The sequence below is a fragment of the Salvelinus namaycush genome, chromosome 42 (genome assembly GCF_016432855.1).
Source record: "Salvelinus namaycush isolate Seneca chromosome 42, SaNama_1.0, whole genome shotgun sequence".
Taxonomy (NCBI): domain Eukaryota; kingdom Metazoa; phylum Chordata; class Actinopteri; order Salmoniformes; family Salmonidae; genus Salvelinus; species Salvelinus namaycush.
This window is the reverse complement of record NC_052348.1, coordinates 3,919,833-3,939,944: the sequence shown is the minus strand read 5'-3', so window position 1 is coordinate 3,939,944 and position 20,112 is coordinate 3,919,833. Positions and strand designations below refer to the sequence as shown.

Below are 20,112 nucleotides of genomic sequence, written 5' to 3'. Positions count from 1 at the left end.
AGTGTCGAAATCAAATATTTCCCTGTTTGACTCCGAGGGAGGGAAATCGCATAAATCTCGCAAGTGGGGCACCGCATGTCCTTTGTCTCGCCCTTCGCAAATGTACTTTGTCTCGGTCAGAATATACACTTTTTCCTGTTCCTGTGAGAAATACAAGGCCAGACCAGTGATGTTATACAGTGTTTGGTGGAATTTTTCTGTGGACTGTGAATATCGCACATTGGTTTCGTCTCCCAGGGGTTTGCTAACAGCATCGAAGTGGTGCTTTGTTGAATTCCGAGTTTTGCTGTCGCCTATTGTTTTTCTCTGCGTTGGAAGGTGCTATGTAACAATTGATCAATACTTTTGAAATATGAGAATATACATGACATAGGTTAGGCCTACTGCTATGATACTTGATTATAAACCCACATTTTTATTTTACAGAGGTGTGAAATTTTGCTATATTGTTTGTGTTTACAACCACTGAGAATCTCATGGCAGGTCTACTAATATGTTGGACCTCAGCGTCTGAGGTAATCTTCCCGTTGCTGTGTTGTATTCTACTTTGCTGCTCAGCCTAAGGGAAGGATCATTGCGCGTGGTGGTGTTCAGTCGATGTGCTCAGTGTCCACTCACTGAGTCCCTTGGGCACTTATCTTTCCCTCGCTCGCTCTCTCCCTCCACCCCCTCTCCACACACCTCCTCTGACAGAGACAGATTCCATTAACCCTACCAGTGAATTGTCCTTAACTCCAACTCGCAGAGGAACACGCAGAGAGACAGCCAGACACGTCCCTTTTTTTTTCTCTCTGTTTCTGTCGTCATGCGAGTTTTCTGCTTCCGTTACATTTTGTGACAGCCAAGTCAGCGGTGTAGGAAAACTGTGGAATAAAAGGCCTCATGACATATTGACAGACGCATTCCCCCGAGGATAAATTATTATTATCCATTTTTTTCTTGCGCTTTTGATACTGTTCTCGTTTGCTGGATCTTTAGCCTTGGTAAAGACCCCTGTGGTAGTCTGTGGCATTATCATTACCCTTCCATGTTTATCATTACCCTTCCATGTTTATCATTACCCTTCCATGTTTATCATTACCCTTCCATGTTTATCATTACTGTTCCATATTGTATTACGGAGGGATAAGATTAGCATTACATTTTGAGTGATGCCGCGGGCCTACGTAGTAAGGGAGGCTTGGGGTTTGGGGTTCGCCTCAAACCCTCATCTCTCTTGGGATTAATTTAGTCTCATGCTGGGGATGATCTCGAGCTGGGCTGCATGCGGTGCCCGACCTCAAACTGAGCACTAACTCAGCCACTTTTATTTGCAATTATGTTCTGCCAACCTCGTGACACACTTTTACACTTTTCCTTCCTTCCTTTTTTTTCTCTCACTGTCCATGATGAATGGTTGCTTGCTTTTTAGGATAAATGACAGGTCAATGATTAATAGTACGCTCTCTTTCGCTCTTCTGTTCCACCCCCTCTTTCGCTTCCCACGTGCTCACTCTTCTGTTCTCTCCCTCCCTCTCTTCCTTTTACTCAGGGGTATTTTTTTTCTATACCTGGGTTAGCCCCATCAGCATATTCCCATAAATAAACGAGTGGAGCGCAGGGGAGAAGCGTGGCCCAGAGGCAGGGCAGTGGACATGTGCAGGAGAAAGGGATTGGAACGGTTAAACATAAAACCTTCATATCTGAACCGTGATTGGTTCTACATGAGACTGCAGAAAATATAAAAAGGACGGACACGTTCCAGACAGTTCACATTGCAGTGGTTGAATACTTATCGGCAACACATGAGATTCTTATCATTCAACTCCCAGGTCTGCACAAAAATCAAGTAAGAGGGATGGAGGGAAGAGAGGCCAACTGCTCCAGAATAGAGTGTGAAGGTGACTGTGGAAAGACAAAGATGGAGACATGGAGAAAGAGGGAGATGGTAGGAGAGGAAGCTACATTAGAAACTAGGAGACAGACAGACGGATTGATATGGAGACCAAAATAGAAGAAGAGAGGGGATAGAGATTAAGATGAAGGAGGAAATAGAGAGATTGCGAGAAGGAGGTACCAAGAAGGGAATGATAGGACAAAACAACAAAAGATGACTGTCAAAGGTTTACAACTAAGAAGTTCAAGGGTCAACAAAAAATCGATCCGTGAGAAAGACAGGAAGGAGTGCTAGAGGAAAGGAAATGAAGGCAAGAACATCTAAAAAAAAAAGATGGAGGGATGAGAGCAGGAAGAAGAGAGGAGGGAAGGAGGAGAGGGGAGATGAAGAGACAGTGTGATCTGCCTGGGTGGCGTGGCCAGTGCCCGAGGGCGGTGCCGTCTTGTTGTGGTTAATGAGGCAGCGTTGCAGGTAATTAGCTCTCGATATGGCGTTATCAGTCACCGATAACAGGACGCTTCATTATGCTCAACCCACCTCTCATCTCTGCCCAACACACTCCCCGAAAGGCAAAGCACCTCATAGACACAAACACACATCTGTAACTACAAAACAACCTTACGCACAACATCAGTTTCGGCTGTGTCTTCTTATTTGCGAAGACATTTCTCCCACCAAAAGAATCCATATTTCCACTTGAAAAGCACTCAAACATTATATGAGGCACAATAACCTCATGAAAAAGCAACAAGAACTGGGCTTGGCTTGTCTTTGCACCGCAGCCTTGAGGCAAGAGTGAGGCAGCGAGCTACAATAGAGGATTTCCACTTTAGTAAACATTTCATTGCCAAGGTCCACAGTCCACCGGGAGCTGACTGGTGCGTGTAATGTGACAACATTATTGCGACCCCCATTTCTTTTTCAGGTGGAAAGGAGGGTGTTTTCTCGCTCTTCAGAAGGCAGAATGCTAAATAAGGGCTTTGGTTGGCCGGACTAAGCATATTTGAGCGTGGCGAGGTTCGAATAGCGTCTGGAAACAGTTCACCTGCAAAGAGCTGCCTTACTGCGCCAGCACTTGGCAAGAAAGGGCGGTATAGGACGACAGTGCGGTAGAAAAAGTAGGATAGAGAGGTGGTTCCAAAATGTTTACCCTCGCTGACTGGACGGTAAGACAAATTAACATTTTGGCAGCCCACCAGTAGGCTAGTGCAATTTTCCAGAAGAAGAAAAGTCTGACCTTCTGCATTCTTATCTATCTCACATTCTACTACGTTGATGAAGGTCATCTGAGCGAGGACTTATAGGAACTGAAACTTGCACTGACATCATGTATACCTTTCTGCACCGTAGCACAGTTTAGTCGGTTGCGCGGGAGCCTAGATTCCCATGCCTCCAGCCTACTGTATTACAATTTTCCAGAAATGCATTTAACGCCTTCTCACTGATGCCTAGGTAGCACCTCAAGGACCAACACTGGTCCACAGACCACCATTTGGGAAGCTCTTTGAAGACATATTGTACCCTCAAACAATATGAGGGAAACAAAGTTGTAGCAGTGGCGAAGCAAGGACAACCACGTTTCAGACAGTGTAGCAAGGAATACAAAGTTGGAACAGTGACACTTAGGTGAACTCTGTAGAACGCTGCAAGGGAGATGAGTTTGGAGGAGCAATAGAGTCATCCACAATAGCCAGGTAATTGCTATGATTGTAACCTGAGTGTTAAGAAAAGGACACGCTCAGTGCTTAAGCCCATCAAAGGTCTACATTAACACATGTGGGCTTGTGAACCGGTGACTCGAAGGAAAGGGTTCCCCCCCGAAAGATACACTGAACGTTTTCATTGTTTGCGCACAACCTATACATGACTACCCTCCAATGTCATTTCAAAACAGTGACTCGGTCACGCGTCTCAAAGTCGAATCCAGACATATTTAGCGAGATAATCACCCTTCTTATTGTATAATCCGGTGAGGCAGAGGAGGCGGGAAGGTAGAGGGGCAGGAGGGGAGTTATACTCCTAATTTATATCAATCAACACGTCCGAGCCAAACGGTAACAACTGGACTTGTCAAAAAAAAGTGTGAAACTCTCTCTATTTCTAGCTGCATATTGAAGGTAAGGAGGATAGAGGATGGGGAGGACGTCAAGGGCTGTTGGCCAAATTGTGCTTGTATTTGTTTACTCCAATCGATCGGCTAATCAATCGATACATTTGTCCTTTCGTCAACGGGGCTTAATGTCGTGTAGCCCTCTTTGCATCTTATCCAGAGAGTTTGGGCAGTTCGAAGTCTACAGTCTGAATGGAAAACAACAGTCTATCAACAATTACTGGTGGTGACAAACAGGAACCGACGGACAGACAGGATGCCAGGACAGATACCAGGACAGAAGGCGCTGAAATGACAACCACACAGGAGATTGATCGTGTGGGACGCGAGATGGCGGTGAATGGTGGGAAATGCCAAGATGTAACCATTGATAGGAGGATGACAGGGCAGCCGGCAGACGAGACAATCCACCCGTCTCCCTCTCCTCCTCTGGATCCCCCAGCTCCCCCCTTCCCCAAAAAAGTAACGAAGGGGAGTCTGATTTCTGAGTCGTGACACAAAATCAGTGGTGGAGATCGATAGGGAGAGGAGGAGGCAGCCAGGCCTATTGTACCGTGGGTTGTTTAAGACATTGGACGAGAAGAGAGTAGCTGAGCCATCTGGACATTGATCTGCATTCGACAGCAGATGAACAGCAGGGGAGCAGGAGGAATGACCAAAAAAAACATAGGGGAAAAACACTGAAGAGAAAAAAACGACAAAAGGATGAGGCCCTCAGATAACCAGTTCTGGATCACAGCCAGTCTATGAAATCATCTGCATTACCTCTGCTTTAACTCCCCGTCCACCGTCCACCGTTTCATTATTTAAATTAGCGGGTTCAGGATCTGAAATTGCTCGTATCGGCTTGGTGATTGACAGCGATTGGCCACTGAGGGAGCAGCTCATGCTGTCTCTATTGGCTCACGTAGAAGTGTGTCTGTATGTGTGTGTGCGTGTGTTTGTTTGTTTGTTTGTTTACCCTGATATTTTGCTCATTCAAGAGAAAAGCTGTTCTTGAGGCAAACAATAGTTAGGCCTATTGTTAACTATGAATGCACCACCATGGAAATTGTAGCAATTTAGCTGTATGTGTGCGCAAGCAACTCATTGTCTTAGAATCCTTTTTGTACAGTGGAGGCTGGTGAGGGGAGGACGGCTCATAATAACGTCTGGAACGGAGCGAATGGAATGGTATCAAACTACAGTATGTGTTTGATGTATTTGATACCATTCCACTGATTCCGCTCCAGCCATTACCACAAGCCTGTCCTCCCAAATTAAGGTGCCACCAACCTCCTGTGATTTTGTACAACAATTATATTATTTGGCACTAACTACCAAATACCAGCCAACTGCTCACACACTCTTATTTCCAGTTGTTTTCAGTCATTCCCTGAACCAATTATGAGAGAGGAACAACTGTTAAGATAGGCTAGATGGCTGAAACACCCAGAGAGCTCGAGGAGTTAGTAGGGAGACCGAAGATGATCTATTATAAAGATAGCCGAGTGACTGCTCTAACAATGGAAATACATGTCCTCAATGATTGAAGGCAGGCGAGATCAGGTGGGACCATTCTAGCCAATGAGAGGGCCGATACGGGTGTAAACAACAGGCACAACGAAGTCGTTTTTCCTCAAAGTTGTCGGAATGTATCCACTCAGTACATTTGTAACAGACTAAATATTTCAAAACTTCTATTCAATCAAATAAGCCTCACGTACTTGCTCGTAGACCTCCGTACGAAAATGGCTTATCTCACGCGGACAGATTTTTGGGGCGGAGTAAATCCTCTCGCTTCGCCTCTTCCTCTCTGGGGAGACAGCATGCTCGGAGCATTGCAATCAGTACACATCACATGCGTGCTGCTCGCGTGTCGCTTTCTCTCTCCTGTAATGGTGCCGAGGTGAAAAGGGGGCTCTGGTTTGCCCGGAGAGGCACATTAGGTTGTTTATTGTAATTTATAGGGCCTACCTGTTCTGCTAGTCTCATCTCATTATGATCTGTGGTCCCTAGGGAGGAGAATGCAGACTAACGGTGCCTTGTTGGCGTGTGCCTCTGCACATCACATGCACTTATCAATATTCGTACAACGTATGTTCAAACGGGGGGGCCCTAGGCGCAAATTTATGAGCATCTGAGATGGTCGGGGGTGTAAAGGTGTACTATTTGACGTGTCAGTGTCTGAGAGGCAGTCTTTCATCCCAGGCCCTAGTTCTGACAACACAGTGCGATGACAAGGCATTAATCTGTCTCTGAAATGTACAGCCATAAGTCTCTCTGTCTTCCTCTCGCGCGCTCTCTCTCTCTCTACCTCCCTCCCTCACTCTCTCTCTTTCTCTTCTGTATATCTCTCTCTCTCTCTCTTCTCCTTGGTCCCTTGGATACTTGTTATTCTCTCTCTCTCTCTCTCTCTGTCTCTCTCTCTGTCTCTCTCTCTCTGTCTCTCTCTCTCTCTCTCTCTCTCTCTCTCTCTCTCTCTCTCTCTCTCTCTCTCTCTCTCTCTCTCTCTCTCTCTCTCTCTCTCTCTCTCTCTCTCAATTCAATTAAATTAGCTTTTTTTTGCATGACGTAACAATGTACATATTGCCAAAGCTTACTTTGGAGATTTACAAAAGTAACATCATTTAAATAATAATCAATATTGTCAATGGGACAACAGTAACAACATTAATCAAGGGTTAAAATAACCAATGATTTCAAACTTGGGGAAATTACACTCTCTAATTGTTTTATTTAAAAAAAAAAAATTGTCAGGATATGCAGCTCTGTCTTAGGTTCTGCTGTACGTTCGATCATCGCAGTGTGCAACTCAATGTGTTCATTGAGACTGTACTTTGTGAATGTTTTTCTAAGGTTTTGATCAATAACCATGGTCAAATAGTTTGCCACGGTGTACTGTCGATTTAGGACCAGATAGCAGTTCATTTTTCTTTGTGCTTGTGTTTCCCGGTAAGTAAAGTAGTTTTGACTGTGTTGTAATTTGGTTTATTCTGATTGATTGGATGTTCTGGTCCTGAGGCTTCAGTGTGTTAGGAGAACAGGTTTGTGAATTCAGCCCTGCGTGCTTTCTCTCTCAGTTTATTCACTGCATCATTAAGGTGTCCAGTTGAGCTTATTTTTTAAACCTAAGTAATTGTAGTGTGTGCAGTACTCTATATACACTGCTCAAAAAAATAAAGGGAACACTTAAACAACACAATGTAACTCCAAGTCAATCACACTTCTGTGAAATCAAACTGTCCACTTAGGAAGCAACACTGATTGACAATAAATTTCACATACTGTTGTGCAAATGGAATAGACAACAGGTGGAAATTATAGGCAATTAGCAAGACACCCCCAATAAAGGAGTGGTTCTGCAGGTGGTGACCACAGACCACTTCTCAGTTCCTATGCTTCCTGGCTGATGTTTTGGTCACTTTTGAATGCTGGCGGTGCTTTCACTCTAGTGGTAGCATGAGACGGAGTCTACAACCCACACAAGTGGCTCAGGTAGTGCAGCTCATCCAGGATGGCACATCAATGCGAGCTGTGGCAAGAAGGTTTGCTGTGTCTGTCAGCGGAGTGTCCAGAGCATGGAGGCGCTACCAGGAGACAGGCCAGTACATCAGGAGACGTGGAGGAGGCCGTAGGAGGGCAACAACCCAGCAGCAGGACCGCTACCTCCGCCTTTGTGCAAGGAGGAGCAGGAGGAGCACTGCCAGAGCCCTGCAAAATGACCTCCAGCAGGCCACAAATGTGCATGTGTCTGCTCAAACGGTCAGAAACAGACTCCATGAGGGTGTTATGAGGGCCCGACGTCCACAGGTGGGGGTTGTGCTTACAGCCCAACACCGTGCAGGACGTTTGGCATTTGCCAGAGAACACCAAGATTGGCAAATTCGCCACTGGCGCCCTGTGCTCTTCACAGATGAAAGCAGGTTCACACTGAGCACATGTGACAGACGTGACAGAGTCTGGAGACGCCGTGGAGAACGTTCTGCTGCCTGCAACATCCTCCAGCATGACCGGTTTGGCGGTGGGTCAGTCATGGTGTGGGGTGGCATTTCTTTGGGGGGCCGCACAGCCCTCCATGTGCTCGCCAGAGGTAGCCTGACTGCCATTAGGTACCGAGATGAGATCCTCAGACCCCTTGTGAGACCATATGCTGGTGAGGTTGGCCCTGGGTTCCTCCGAATGCAAGACAATGCTAGACCTCATGTGGCTGGAGTGTGTCAGCAGTTCCTGCAAGAGGAAGGCATTGATGCTATGGACTGGCCTGCCCGTTCCCCAGACATGAATCCAATTGAGCACATCTGGGACATCATGTCTCGCTCCATCCACCAACGCCACGTTGCACCACAGACTGTCCAGGAGTTGGCGGATGCTTTAGTCCAGGTCTGGGAGGAGATCCCTCAGGAGACCATCCGCCACCTCATCAGGAGCATGCCCAGGCGTTGTAGGGAGGTCATACAGGCACGTGGAGGCCACACATACTACTGAGCCTCATTTTGACTTGTTTTATGGACATTACATCAAAGTTGGATCAGCCTGTAGTGTGGTTTTCCACTTTAATTTTGAGTGTGACTCCAAATCCAGACCTCCATGGGTTGATAAATTTGATTTCCATTGATAATTTTTGTGTGATTTTGTTGTCAGCACATTCAACTATGTAAAGAAAAAAGTATTTAATAAGAATATTTCATTCATTCAGATCTAGGATGTGTTATTTTAGTGTTCCCTTTATTTTTTTGAGCAGTGTATTTTGTACCAATTGAGAACATTGGTCTAATTCCCTGAGATATGCATCTTCTCTGTTAAATCATTATTTTTGTCTTTTTACGGTTTACTGCCAGGGGCCAGTTCTGTCAATACTGCTCTAGCAGGTCTAGGCTCTGCTGTAGATATTGTGCTGTGGGTGACAGCAGGCACAGGTCATCTGCGAAGAGCAGGCATTTAACCTCTGAATTGTGGAGACTAACACCAAGGGCTGAGGATTTTTCTAGAATAGTGGCCAATTCGTTGATGTAAATATTGAAGAGTGCAGGGCTCTGATTACAACCCTGGCGAAGGCCTTGCCCCTGGTTAAAGAATTATATTATTTTCTTCTTTCTTTCTTTCTTTCTCTTCTCAATAAATCAATCAAATGTATATTCATAAAGCCCTCCTGACATCAGCAGTTGTTACAATTCTCTCTCTCTCTCCCTCAGCATGTCTCAGAAAGGGACAAAAAAGGGAGGCGCGCCCTCACCCAGAGCGAGGTAAGTGAGACCAAAGATAACGGTGATGACACAGTGGCAAAGATGGTCATGTTGACAAGGATGAAGTCAGACCCTTTGCCCTATTCTCCATCTCTCCATCCCCTAACAGCACGTCGTCAAACACCCCCTCGGCACAGGGGACCCCTGGGCGCTCCGGGCTCCGCCAGCCCAAGTCAGGAGAAAATAGCAACAGCTCCAAGAGTGGCAGGAGCCACAGCCAGGGCTCTGTAGCAGCCGTCTACCTGTCCTACCTCAACACTCTCTTTGGACAGGTCAGTAACACTGTCGCCTTTTTATACCTCTGTCACCTCCTGCCTCTCTCGCGTGCCAAATCAGTTGCACAGTGAGTTATGATCCAGGATCGAACGTTTAAACGTTTGACAGAAAAGCTGGGGTGGATTTACACTTTTGATGCAATGCAACCTGGACACAGATCCATAAACCAACTGAAAATGAACAACAACCATATTTCTCACACCTCAATTCCCCTTCGCCCTAAGCTGACAACTCTATATCAGAGGATTGGCAACAACCACTACTCCATACTGACTCTTAATATAGGGGTCCTCAGCCCTCTGCTGTACTCCCTGTTCACCCACGACTGCGTGACTTTGCACGAAACCAACTCCATCATCAAGTTTGCTGACGACACTACGGTTCTAGGCCTGATAACCAACAACGACGAGTCTATAGGGAGCCTATAGGGAGAAGGTAAGTGAACTGGCATTGTGGTGCCAGGACAACAACCTCTCCCTCAACGTCATTAAAATTAAGGAGTTGATTGTTGACTTCAGGAAGCAGATCCACATCAACGGGACTGCAGTAGAGAGAGTCAGCAGGTGTCCACATCACCAAGGACTTGACATAAGACCAACAACACTATCGCTCGTCAAGAGGGCGCAATAGCGTCTCTATTTTCTACGGCGGCTGAAGAAATTCGGCCTGCCACCCCGGGACCTCTCCAAATATTACTGCTGCACCATTGAGAGCGTCCTGACCCGTTGCATCATAGCCTGGTATGACAATTTCTCCGTCCATGACCGCAAGGCCCTCCAGCAGGTGGTGAAGACGGCCCAGTGCATCACTGGGACCGTGCTCCCGACCATCCAGGAAATCTACTCGAAACGGTACCTAAGGAAGGCCCGCAGCCACGAGCTGTTCACTCCCATTGGGCAAACGGAGCATGAGGTCTGATACCAACAGGCTCAGGGACAGTTTCTATCTACAAACCATCAGACTGCTGAACACTTGAACTGGACTGATCACCTGCACTGACTCTCCACGCCCTAGCACACATGCACTCCCTCACTCACCTACACAGATATACACTCTTTCACACACACACACGCTACACACACACACACACACGCGCTAAAACACACACACGCACACACACACACACGCTAAAACACACACACACACACACACACGCTACACACACACACACACACACACACACACACACGCTACACACACACATCAAACTGACTCTTATTCTGATTTCTAAATACTGCACAATTGAAACACTTTTCCTCCAATCACCCCTTTTCCCAAAACAAGTATAAACATTGGACTATAAATTGTGCCTTCCTGTATTATACTGATGCTACTGAGCCATTTACTTTATGTTGGTATTTTTATATTTTATTACCTCTTATTGTTGTTCCATTGTAAAGAAGGAGCCTGTAAGTAATACTTTTGTTGGATGGTGTGTACCATGTGTATCCTGTACATACGACTAATACAACTTGAAACTTGGAGCGCACAGTGTGTGTTCTGGTGGGAAATCGTTCATAGAAAACCAGACGTGACGATCACAAAGCACGAGGAGCACTTCGATAAAGCACAAACAGATTGACATCCCGGCTACCCACAACCCACTATTCACAACTAGCAGCCGTATCTCTGCCTCGCCCCTTCCTTGGCACACTCTGCCCTTGCAGTGACATTGCCACAGAGTATTTGCCTTTTTCTGTGCTTGGACACACACAGTAGGAGGAGGTTACTCCACCCCACAGCATTCTAATCCCTGCCTCGACTCGAGTATTAATAACGCCGTTCGCAAGGCTCACCGTCATCCTTCATTAGCCATAATGAGAACAGAGAGAGACAGACAAACAGACAGATACCAAGATGAATATCTGCATACCCGTTCTGCATGTGTCTACACTGACCGTCCATGTGTCTTCTTTGTCTGTTCGTATGTCGAACGGTTATAAAACACTTTATAACCGCCCCATGTGAAATCAAACAGATGGGAATGAACTGTTAAAATGGGTCTGTGTGTTGACTGTTGATTGGAGACTTGGCTTTGGCACATTGTCTAATCGTCTCCGGATGAAGACATCAAATGAATGTGTGTTGACCTCGCCTTCGAAAATGTCCCTGTGTACGACGCGCGTACACTGTGCGTCAGAATCTCCACTACAGTGAGCACAGGAGCACATAGCGTGTCTCTACGCCATTGGATACCGTCTCGCTTTTACGATCCCTGACCATTTTGATAGGGTATTTATTGATTTCACATTGGCTAGTTGTTGTTTTATCATGAATAATCTTTAGAAATAAAAACAAAGATGGCATCCAATGTAAACAACAAATGATGCATAGTAACAGGGGGTGTTCAAAGACTAGGCTTCTACCTAAGTATGTCATCAAAGTAGAATTTTGGAGAGTGTGCAGTGCAGGTCCTTTACATTTGTAGAGTGACCTTAACAGTAACCGAGATGAGAAACATCCTTTTGGCCTGAGCTCATTTTTCAATTTAACCTTAACCAGGAAGTATCATTGAGGTCAGAGGACCTCTTTCCCAAGGGAGTCCTGTGAATGTGTTGTGTTTGTGTCTGCTGCTGACCTTTAGCATGACCCTGCATACATTCAGCTTGACCCTGATATGTCTGCCCAAATGTGGTTCACATGTGTACTGTAGCATGTTTCCTTAGCCTCCTGTGTTTTGTAACGCTCGTATCCCACTTTATAGCGTCATTCTTACTGTAATGTCCATTGTGCACATTTATCTGTAGGCTATGCCAGCAAACTTAATGTAGCGAGAATTTTTTATAGGGCGGTAGAGTCGCTAGCTGTTTGTACAATTGTCCTTGCTGAAATGTGCCACTCACGTACGCCATTGATATGTATGACAGCATACTTAAATGTGGCTAACATGTTTCGTATGCTAGAGAGGTGCAGAGGGGGTAGTTGGTATGTATCTATTGAGCTATCTCTACAGCCTGATCTCATAGACTAGACGTAACATAGTAAACGTAAATCCGGGACTCCGACACTAGTATATGTTACATTTGGTATGGTTACATAACAGAGATGGTTGCTTAAGGCAAAAACTGAACTGGGGCGGATGGGTGGGCGTGTAACATGAACGTCTAGCAACCCAAATGTTGCGATTTCAAATCTCATCACCGACAACTTTAGCATTTTAGCTAATTAGCAACTTTTCAACTACCAACTACTTTTTAGCTCCTCTAACCCTATAACCTAACTCCTAAACTTAACCTTAACCCTAACCCTCAACCCTAACCGCTAGCCTACCTAACATTACCCAGCTAGCTAATGTTAGCAACCTAGCTAGAATTCATAACATATCATATGTTCAGCAAATTCGTAACATATTATGCTTTGGCAAATTCCTAGACATATTGTATGATTTGCAATTTCATAACATTCAATACAAATAGTGATTCATGCCATACGAAGTGGGTGATTGACATCCACAAATGAATACATGCCATACGAAACGTAACAGAGTTATCATACTAAATTGAGTATCTCGGATTTACATACAGAATAATACGAAATGCTCTGAGACCAGGTTGATCGGTATTTTACTGCAATGCAGCTTAGCCTTTGGGCATATCTTTGTGCTACCAAAATGCAGTGTTGTTTGTATGCTATATGTCATTCTGTTTCCACTAGCCTGTGGGGCCTGTCTATGTGGAAGAAGAATTCAATGTTATAAGTATCTTACGTTTTCTAAACTGGATCTACAATAGCCTATTTATGCTAAGGGAGTTGAGCTTCACTAGTATCTTGCCATTTCTAGCCTGTGTCACTGTAACATAATAGAAAGACATGAAGCACAGTATCTATTTCTCTACTCAATAATACCATCTGCATTCCAGTGGGATCCGCTCACTGTCTAGCATGCAATTGTTTTCTATCCAGCCTACAGGCCTATCTGTGAGTCCAGTAAGATTCATTGACTTTAGCATGTTTCTGCTCCTAGTGTTCTGAGTACTGTGAAATGTCACTGTGCTCTGAGCTTTGCCTGGCCTCAAGTCCTCAACTGGCAGCTTCATTAAATAGTACCCGCAAAACACGGCTCAACGTCAACAGTGAAGAGGCGACTCCGGGATGCTGGCCTTCTAGGCAGAGTTGCAAAGAAAAAGCCATATCTCAGACTGGCCAATAAAAAGAAAAGATTAAGATGAGCAAAAGAACACAGACACTGGACAGAGGAACTCTGCCTAGAAGGCCAGCAACCCGGAGTCGCCTCTGGGCCCTGTGTGGCTCAGTTGGTAGAGCATGGCGCTTGCAACGCCAGGGTTGTGGGTTCGTTTCCCACGGGGGGCCAGTACAAAAAAAAGTATGAATGTATGTACTTGTAAGTCGCTCTGGATAAGAGCGTCTGCTAAATGACTTAAAATGTAAAATGTAAATGTTTTAGAATAAGGCTGTAATGCAACAAAATGTGGAAGAAGCCAAGGGGTCTGAATACTTTCCATAAGGCATGTATACTGTATACAGCGCTGTGAAAAAGTATTTCACCCTTTGTAATTTTCTCTACTTTTGCATATTTTTTATACTGAATGTTATCAGATATTCAACCAAAACCTAATATGAGATAAAGGGAACCTGAGTGAACAATAACACAACAATGCATATTATTTCATAAACAAAGTTATGCAACACCCAATGTCCCTGTGAGAAAAAGTAATCGCCCCCCTTACACTCAATAACTGGTTGTGCCACCTTTAGCTGCAATGACTCCAACCAAACACTTCCTGTTGTTGTTGATCAGACTCTCGCGTCACAGTGGAGGAATTTTGGCCTACTCTTCCATGCAGAACTGCTTTAACTCAGCGACATTTGTGGGTTTTCAAGCATGAACTTCTCGTTTCAAATCTTGCTACAACATTTCAATTTGGGATTAGGTCTGGACTTTGACTGGGCCATTCCAAAACTTCAGATTTGTTGCTTTTTAGCAAATTTCATGAAAACTTAATTGTGTGTTTTTGGACCATTATCTTGCTGCATGACCCAGCTACGCTTCAGCTTCAGCTCACAGACGGATGGTCTGACATTCTCCTGTAGAATTTTCTGATACAGAGCAGAATTCGTGGTTCCTTATATTAAGGCAAGTCGTCCAGGTCCTGAGGCAGCAAAGCATCCCCAAACCATCACACTACCACCACCAAGCTTGACGGTATGAGGTTCTTTCTGTGGAATGCAGTGTTTGGTTTTCACCAGACATAATCGGACCCATCTTGTCCAAAAAGTTGACTGATGTTTGCCAAAAAAGCACCTGGATGATCATCAAGACTCTTGGAGGAATGTTCTATGGACAGATGAGTCAAAAGTATAACTTTTTGGATGACATGGGTCCCATTATGCCTGGCGAAAACCAAACACTGCATTCCTGGCTGCATCGTGTTATGGGTATGTTTGTCACCGGGAGGGACTGGGGAGTTTGTCAGGAGCAAAAGAAACGTTCAAGTTGAGCAAAAACCCTGCCTCTGTCTTCTGAATATCTAACCCTGGGACAAAGTTTTTTTGTCAGCTGGACAATTACAAAACAATTTAAGCCAAAGACACACCAGAAAGGCTTTGCAAGACGTGTTAAGTGTTCCTTCCTTTTTACTTCATTTGGAAAATGTTCAATAAATGTCTTTCAATTTGAAAATGTGGAGTAGGTTGTTTAGATCTGTAAAATGTAGTCCCTTTTTAGATGTAATTTTAAGACAGCAAGATGTGAAGACTTTCACTAGACACTGGAAACCCGAAATTATTGATACCCTTGATAAAGATGAGCAATAATGACAGTATAAAATAAATACTTCAAATACTGAGTTACTGTAGATTGTATGCTCAAAATATTTTTGTTTAACAAGTAATAGATTTTCTTCTCAAAAAGGTAGGGGTTAAAATGATTATAATTCTTATAAATAAACTAGTTAAACGTTTATTATTTGGTCTCATATTCCTAGTACTTTACACCACTGTGTATATGTTTGCATTGGTGGCCATGATTTAGCAGTGCCGGTGCACCGCTGATAAATGAATATAGGAAAAACACTGGTGTGTCGTCACAGTTGACTTCTTGCCTCTTATCTTGAGTAAAGGGTGGTATTCATTTATGTATGTGTATATTAACGACCTGAGATGAGAGTGGTATCATGTGTTAATAAGTAGTCTGTGTAGATGCATATGCAGTGTGTGTGTGTGTGTGTGTGTGTGTGTGTGTGTGTGTGTGTGTGTGTGTGTGTGTGTGTGTGTGTGTGTGTGTGTGTGTGTGTGTGTGTGTGTGTGTGTGTGTGTGTGTGAGAGAGAGAGCGAGAGAGAGTTATTGATAGTATGGTAGCTGCACTTTATGTGTGTGTGTGTGTGTGTGTGTGTGTGTGTGTGTGTGTGTGTGTGTGTGTGTGTGTGTGTGTGTGTGTGTGTGTGTGTGTGTGTGTGTGTGTGTGTGTGTGTGTGTGTGTGTGTGTGTGTGTGTGTGTGTGTGTGTGTGTGTGAGAGAGAGAGCGAGAGAGAGTTATTGATAGTATGGTAGCTGCACTTTATGTGTGTGTGTGTGTGTGTGTGTGTGTGTGTGTGTGTGTGTGTGTGTGTGTGTGTGTGTGTGTGTGTGTGTGTGTGTGTGTGTGTGTGTGTGTGTGTGTGTGTGTGTGTGTGTGTGTGTGTGTGTGTGTGTATGCTTGCACATACTGTGTGTATATGTCATTGCTCAGATTAGAAAGGCATGTCATGGAGTAATCCCATTAGGGTCACTGTCAGGCGCGCTGCGGTGGTTGATATGATATGCATGTTACCTTAATACTCTATATAAAAAAAAAATGGATTCAAGTGGGGTGTATTTCTCAAGGGACTACTCTGCTTTAATGGAGCAGAGATTTGGGGAACACACTCATGCTCTCTCTTAATCTCCCTTCTCTATCTGTTTACTGCAGGATAGGGAGCTGATGCCTGAGGAGTTGGATGGTAAGTCTGTTATTGATTATAGAAATGTACTAAGCAAGTGCAGTCTACACAGTGAGCGAGAGTCCATTTTACCAGAGCACTTAAGGGTAGTGCCAGCGATGTGACGTCTTCATACGCAACGGGGCGACTACCTGCATACATAAATCAACATCAACTAAATTATAATCCTCCAAGAAGGACTATTGGCTCGCCCCAATGTGGCCAGGCCTCAAGGGAGGGTGCCAATTTGGACGAGCCAATTTGAGGCATTCTTTACAGATGAATGCAGTGAATGCAGTTGTTGTTGATGTCCGTAAGCAAGAAATCAGCCAACTGAGTACACCTTTAAACCTTTGTTAGTGAAATGAATAGTGCTAATGCAAGCAATATTATAGGACGTTTTAGGAAACAAAATATTCCGCAGGCATACAGTTTAGTCTCTCATAAGCTCTACTTAACCTTGTGAGTCATACGGGACACAGTGGTAGCTTGTAAATGTTACTGGCTATTAGCTTCATGAAATAGCATTCAGCAATACAAGTTTTGGAGCTACTAAGCTGCTCGAAAACCACTGCACTACAATTTTTGAGTACTGTAAATATTATAACATTATACACATTGGTGTGTGTGTGTGTGTGTGTGTGTGTGTGTGTGTGTGTGTGTGTGTGTGTGTGTGTGTGTGTGTGTGTGTGTGTGTGTGTGTGTGTGTGTGTGTGTGTGTGTGTGTGTCTCAGAGCTGCAGGTGGCCTTTAAGGAGTTTGACTACGATGGGGACGGCTTCCTGCATTACAAGGACGTGGCCGACTGTATGAGGACCATGGGATACATGCCCACTGAGATGGAGCTCATAGAGATTATACAGCAGATCAAGATGAAATGTGAGCATGTGTGTTTGTGTGCGGAGGGGTTAGTGGTGTGTGTGTGTGTGTGCGGAGGGGTTAGTGGTGTGTGTGTGTGTGTGTGTGTGTGCCTGTGTGTGTGTGTGGAGGGGTTAGTGGTGTGTGTGTGTGTGTGTGTGTGTGTGTGCGGAGGGGTTAGTGGTGTGTGTGTGCGGAGGGGTTAGTGGTGTGTGTGTGTGTGTGTCAGAGGAGGCTGGTGGGAGGAGCTATAGGAGGACGGGCTCATTGTAATGGCTGGAATGGAATTATTGGAACAGAGTCAAACATGTGGTTTCATATGGTTTTACGTGCTTGATACCGTTCCATTCATTCCATTCCAGACATTACAATGAGCCCGTCCTCCTATAGCTCCTCCCACCAGCCTCCTCTGGTGTGTGTGTGTGTGTGTCCTGTTTGACTCATGGTTCTCTCGGGGGCTGTACATGTGTGTATGATTGATGTCTCCCTCTATGAAGTTAGAGGAGGCGGGTGTGTGCATGTGTGACACGTGTGCGTAAGACTAATGTCTGTTTTTGAAGTTTGGGACATTGTGTATTTGATTGATGTCAGCTGGAAACGGCGCTGTGTGTGTGTGTGTGTGTTTGTGTGTGTGTGTGTGTGTGTGTGTGTGTGTGTGTGTGTGTGTGTGTGTGTGTGTGTGTGTGTGTGTGTGTGTGTGTAATCATCAAATCAAATCAAATGTATTTATATAGCCCTTCGTACATCAGCTGATATCTCAAAGTGCTGTACAGAAACCCAGCCTAAAACCCCAAATAGCAAGCAATGCAGGTGTAGAAGCACGGTGGCTAGGAAAAACTCCCTAGAAAGGCCAAAACCTAGGAAGAAACCTAGAGAGGAACCAGGCTATGAGGGGTGGCCAGTCCTCTTCTGGCTGTGCCGGGTGGAGATTATAACAGAACATGGCCAAGATGTTCAAAATGTTCATAAATGACCAGCATGGTCAAATAATAATAATCACAGTAGTTGTCGAGGGTGCAGCAAGTCAGCACCTCAGGAGTAAATGTCAGTTGGCTTTTCATAGCCGATCATTCAGAGTATCTCTACCGCTCCTGCGGTCTCTAGAGAGTTGAAAACAGCAGGTCTGGGACAGGTAGCACGTCCGGTGAACAGGTCAGGGTCAGTGTAATCTGATGTCTCCCTCTCCGTAGGGGGCGGTCACGTGGACTTTGATGATTTCTGTACTGAGCTGATGGGCCCTAGGATGCTGGCTGAGACGGCTCACATGATGGGGATGAGGGAGGTACGCAGTGCTTTCAAGCAGGTGAGAGAAGGACACTAGGAAGTGTGCAAGATCCATGAGAATGTGCCATCAGACAGGTGAGAGAAGGACACTAGGAAGTGTGCAAGATCCATGAGAATGTGCTATCAGACAGGTGAGAGAAGGCCACTAGGAAGTGTGCAAGATCCATGAGAATGTGCCATCAGACAGGTGAGAGAAGGACACTAGGAAGTGTGCAAGATCCATGAGAATGTGCCATCAGACAGGTGAGAGAAGGACACTAGGAAGTGTGCAAGATCCATGAGAATGTGCTATCAGACAGGTGAGAGAAGGACACTAGGAAGTGTGTAAGATCCATGAGAATGTGCTATCAGACAGGTGAGAGAAGGACACTATGAAGTGTGCAAGATCCATGAGAATGTGCCATCAGACAGGTGAGAGAAGGACACTAGGAAGTGTGCAAGATCCATGAGAATGTGCCATCAGACAGGTGAGAGAAGGACACTAGGAAGTGTGCAAGATCCATGAGAATGTGCCATCAGACAGGTGAGAGAAGGACACTAGGAAGTGTGCAAGATCCATGAGAATGTGCCATCAGACAGGTGAGAGAAGGACACTAGGAAGTGTGCAAGATCCATGAGAATGTGCCATCAGACAGGTGAGAGAAGGACACTAGGAAGTGTGCAAGATCCATGAGAATGTGCTATCAGACAGGTGAGAGAAGGACACTAGGAAGTGTGCAAGATCCACGAGAATGTGCCATCAGACAGGTGAGAGAAGGACACTAGGAAGTGTGCAAGATCCATGAGAATGTGCCATCAGACAGGTGAGAGAAGGACACTAGGAAGTGTGTAAGATCCATGAGAATGTGCTATCAGACAGGTGAGAGAAGAACACTAGGAAGTGTGCAAGATCCATGAGAATGTGCCATCAGACAGGTGAGAGAAGGACACTAGGAAGTGTGCAAGATCCATGAGAATGTGCCATCAGACAGGTGAGAGAAGGACACTAGGAAGTGTGCAAGATCCATGAGAATGTGCCTTCAGACAGGTGAGAGAAGGACACTAGGAAGTGTGCAAGATCCATGAGAATGTGCCATCAGACAGGTGAGAGAAGGCCACTAGGAAGTGTGCAAGATCCACGAGAATGTGCTATCAGACAGGTGAGAGAAGGACACTAGGAAGTGTGCAAGATCCATGAGAATGTGCCATCAGACAGGTGAGAGAAGGACACTAGGAAGTGTGCAAGATCCATGAGAATGTGCCTTCAGACAGGTGAGAGAAGGACACTAGGAAGTGTGCAAGATCCATGAGAATGTGCCATCAGACAGGTGAGAGAAGGCCACTAGGAAGTGTGCAAGATCCATGAGAATGTGCTATCAGACAGGTGAGAGAAGGACACTAGGAAGTGTGCAAGATCCATGAGAATGTGCTATCAGACAGGTGAGAGAAGGACACTAGGAAGTGTGCAAGATCCATGAGAATGTGCCTTCAGACAGGTGAGAGAAGGACACTAGGAAGTGTGCAAGATCCATGAGAATGTGCCATCAGACAGGTGAGAGAAGGCCACTAGGAAGTGTGCAAGATCCA

The 20,112-nt window shown here is 45.2% G+C and overlaps 1 protein-coding gene across 3 annotated transcripts in view; it reads left to right on the top strand.

The window, feature by feature from the left end:
* The first annotated feature begins 2,746 nt into the window (after positions 1-2,746).
* Positions 2,747-20,112, top strand: part of LOC120035065 (calcium-binding protein 2-like) — a 30,032-nt gene continuing 12,666 nt past the window's right edge. Inside the window, exons 1-6 of one of the 3 annotated variants that reach the window (XM_038981827.1) lie at positions 2,747-3,042; positions 9,161-9,211; positions 9,321-9,483; positions 16,396-16,426; positions 17,140-17,283; positions 18,453-18,544. In XM_038981827.1, coding sequence (XP_038837755.1) covers positions 9,162-9,211; positions 9,321-9,483; positions 16,396-16,426; positions 17,140-17,283; positions 18,453-18,544 — 480 coding nt within the window. In that variant the 5' untranslated portion in view covers positions 2,747-3,042; position 9,161. The other 2 variants (XM_038981825.1, XM_038981826.1) reach the window with 2 other exon arrangements.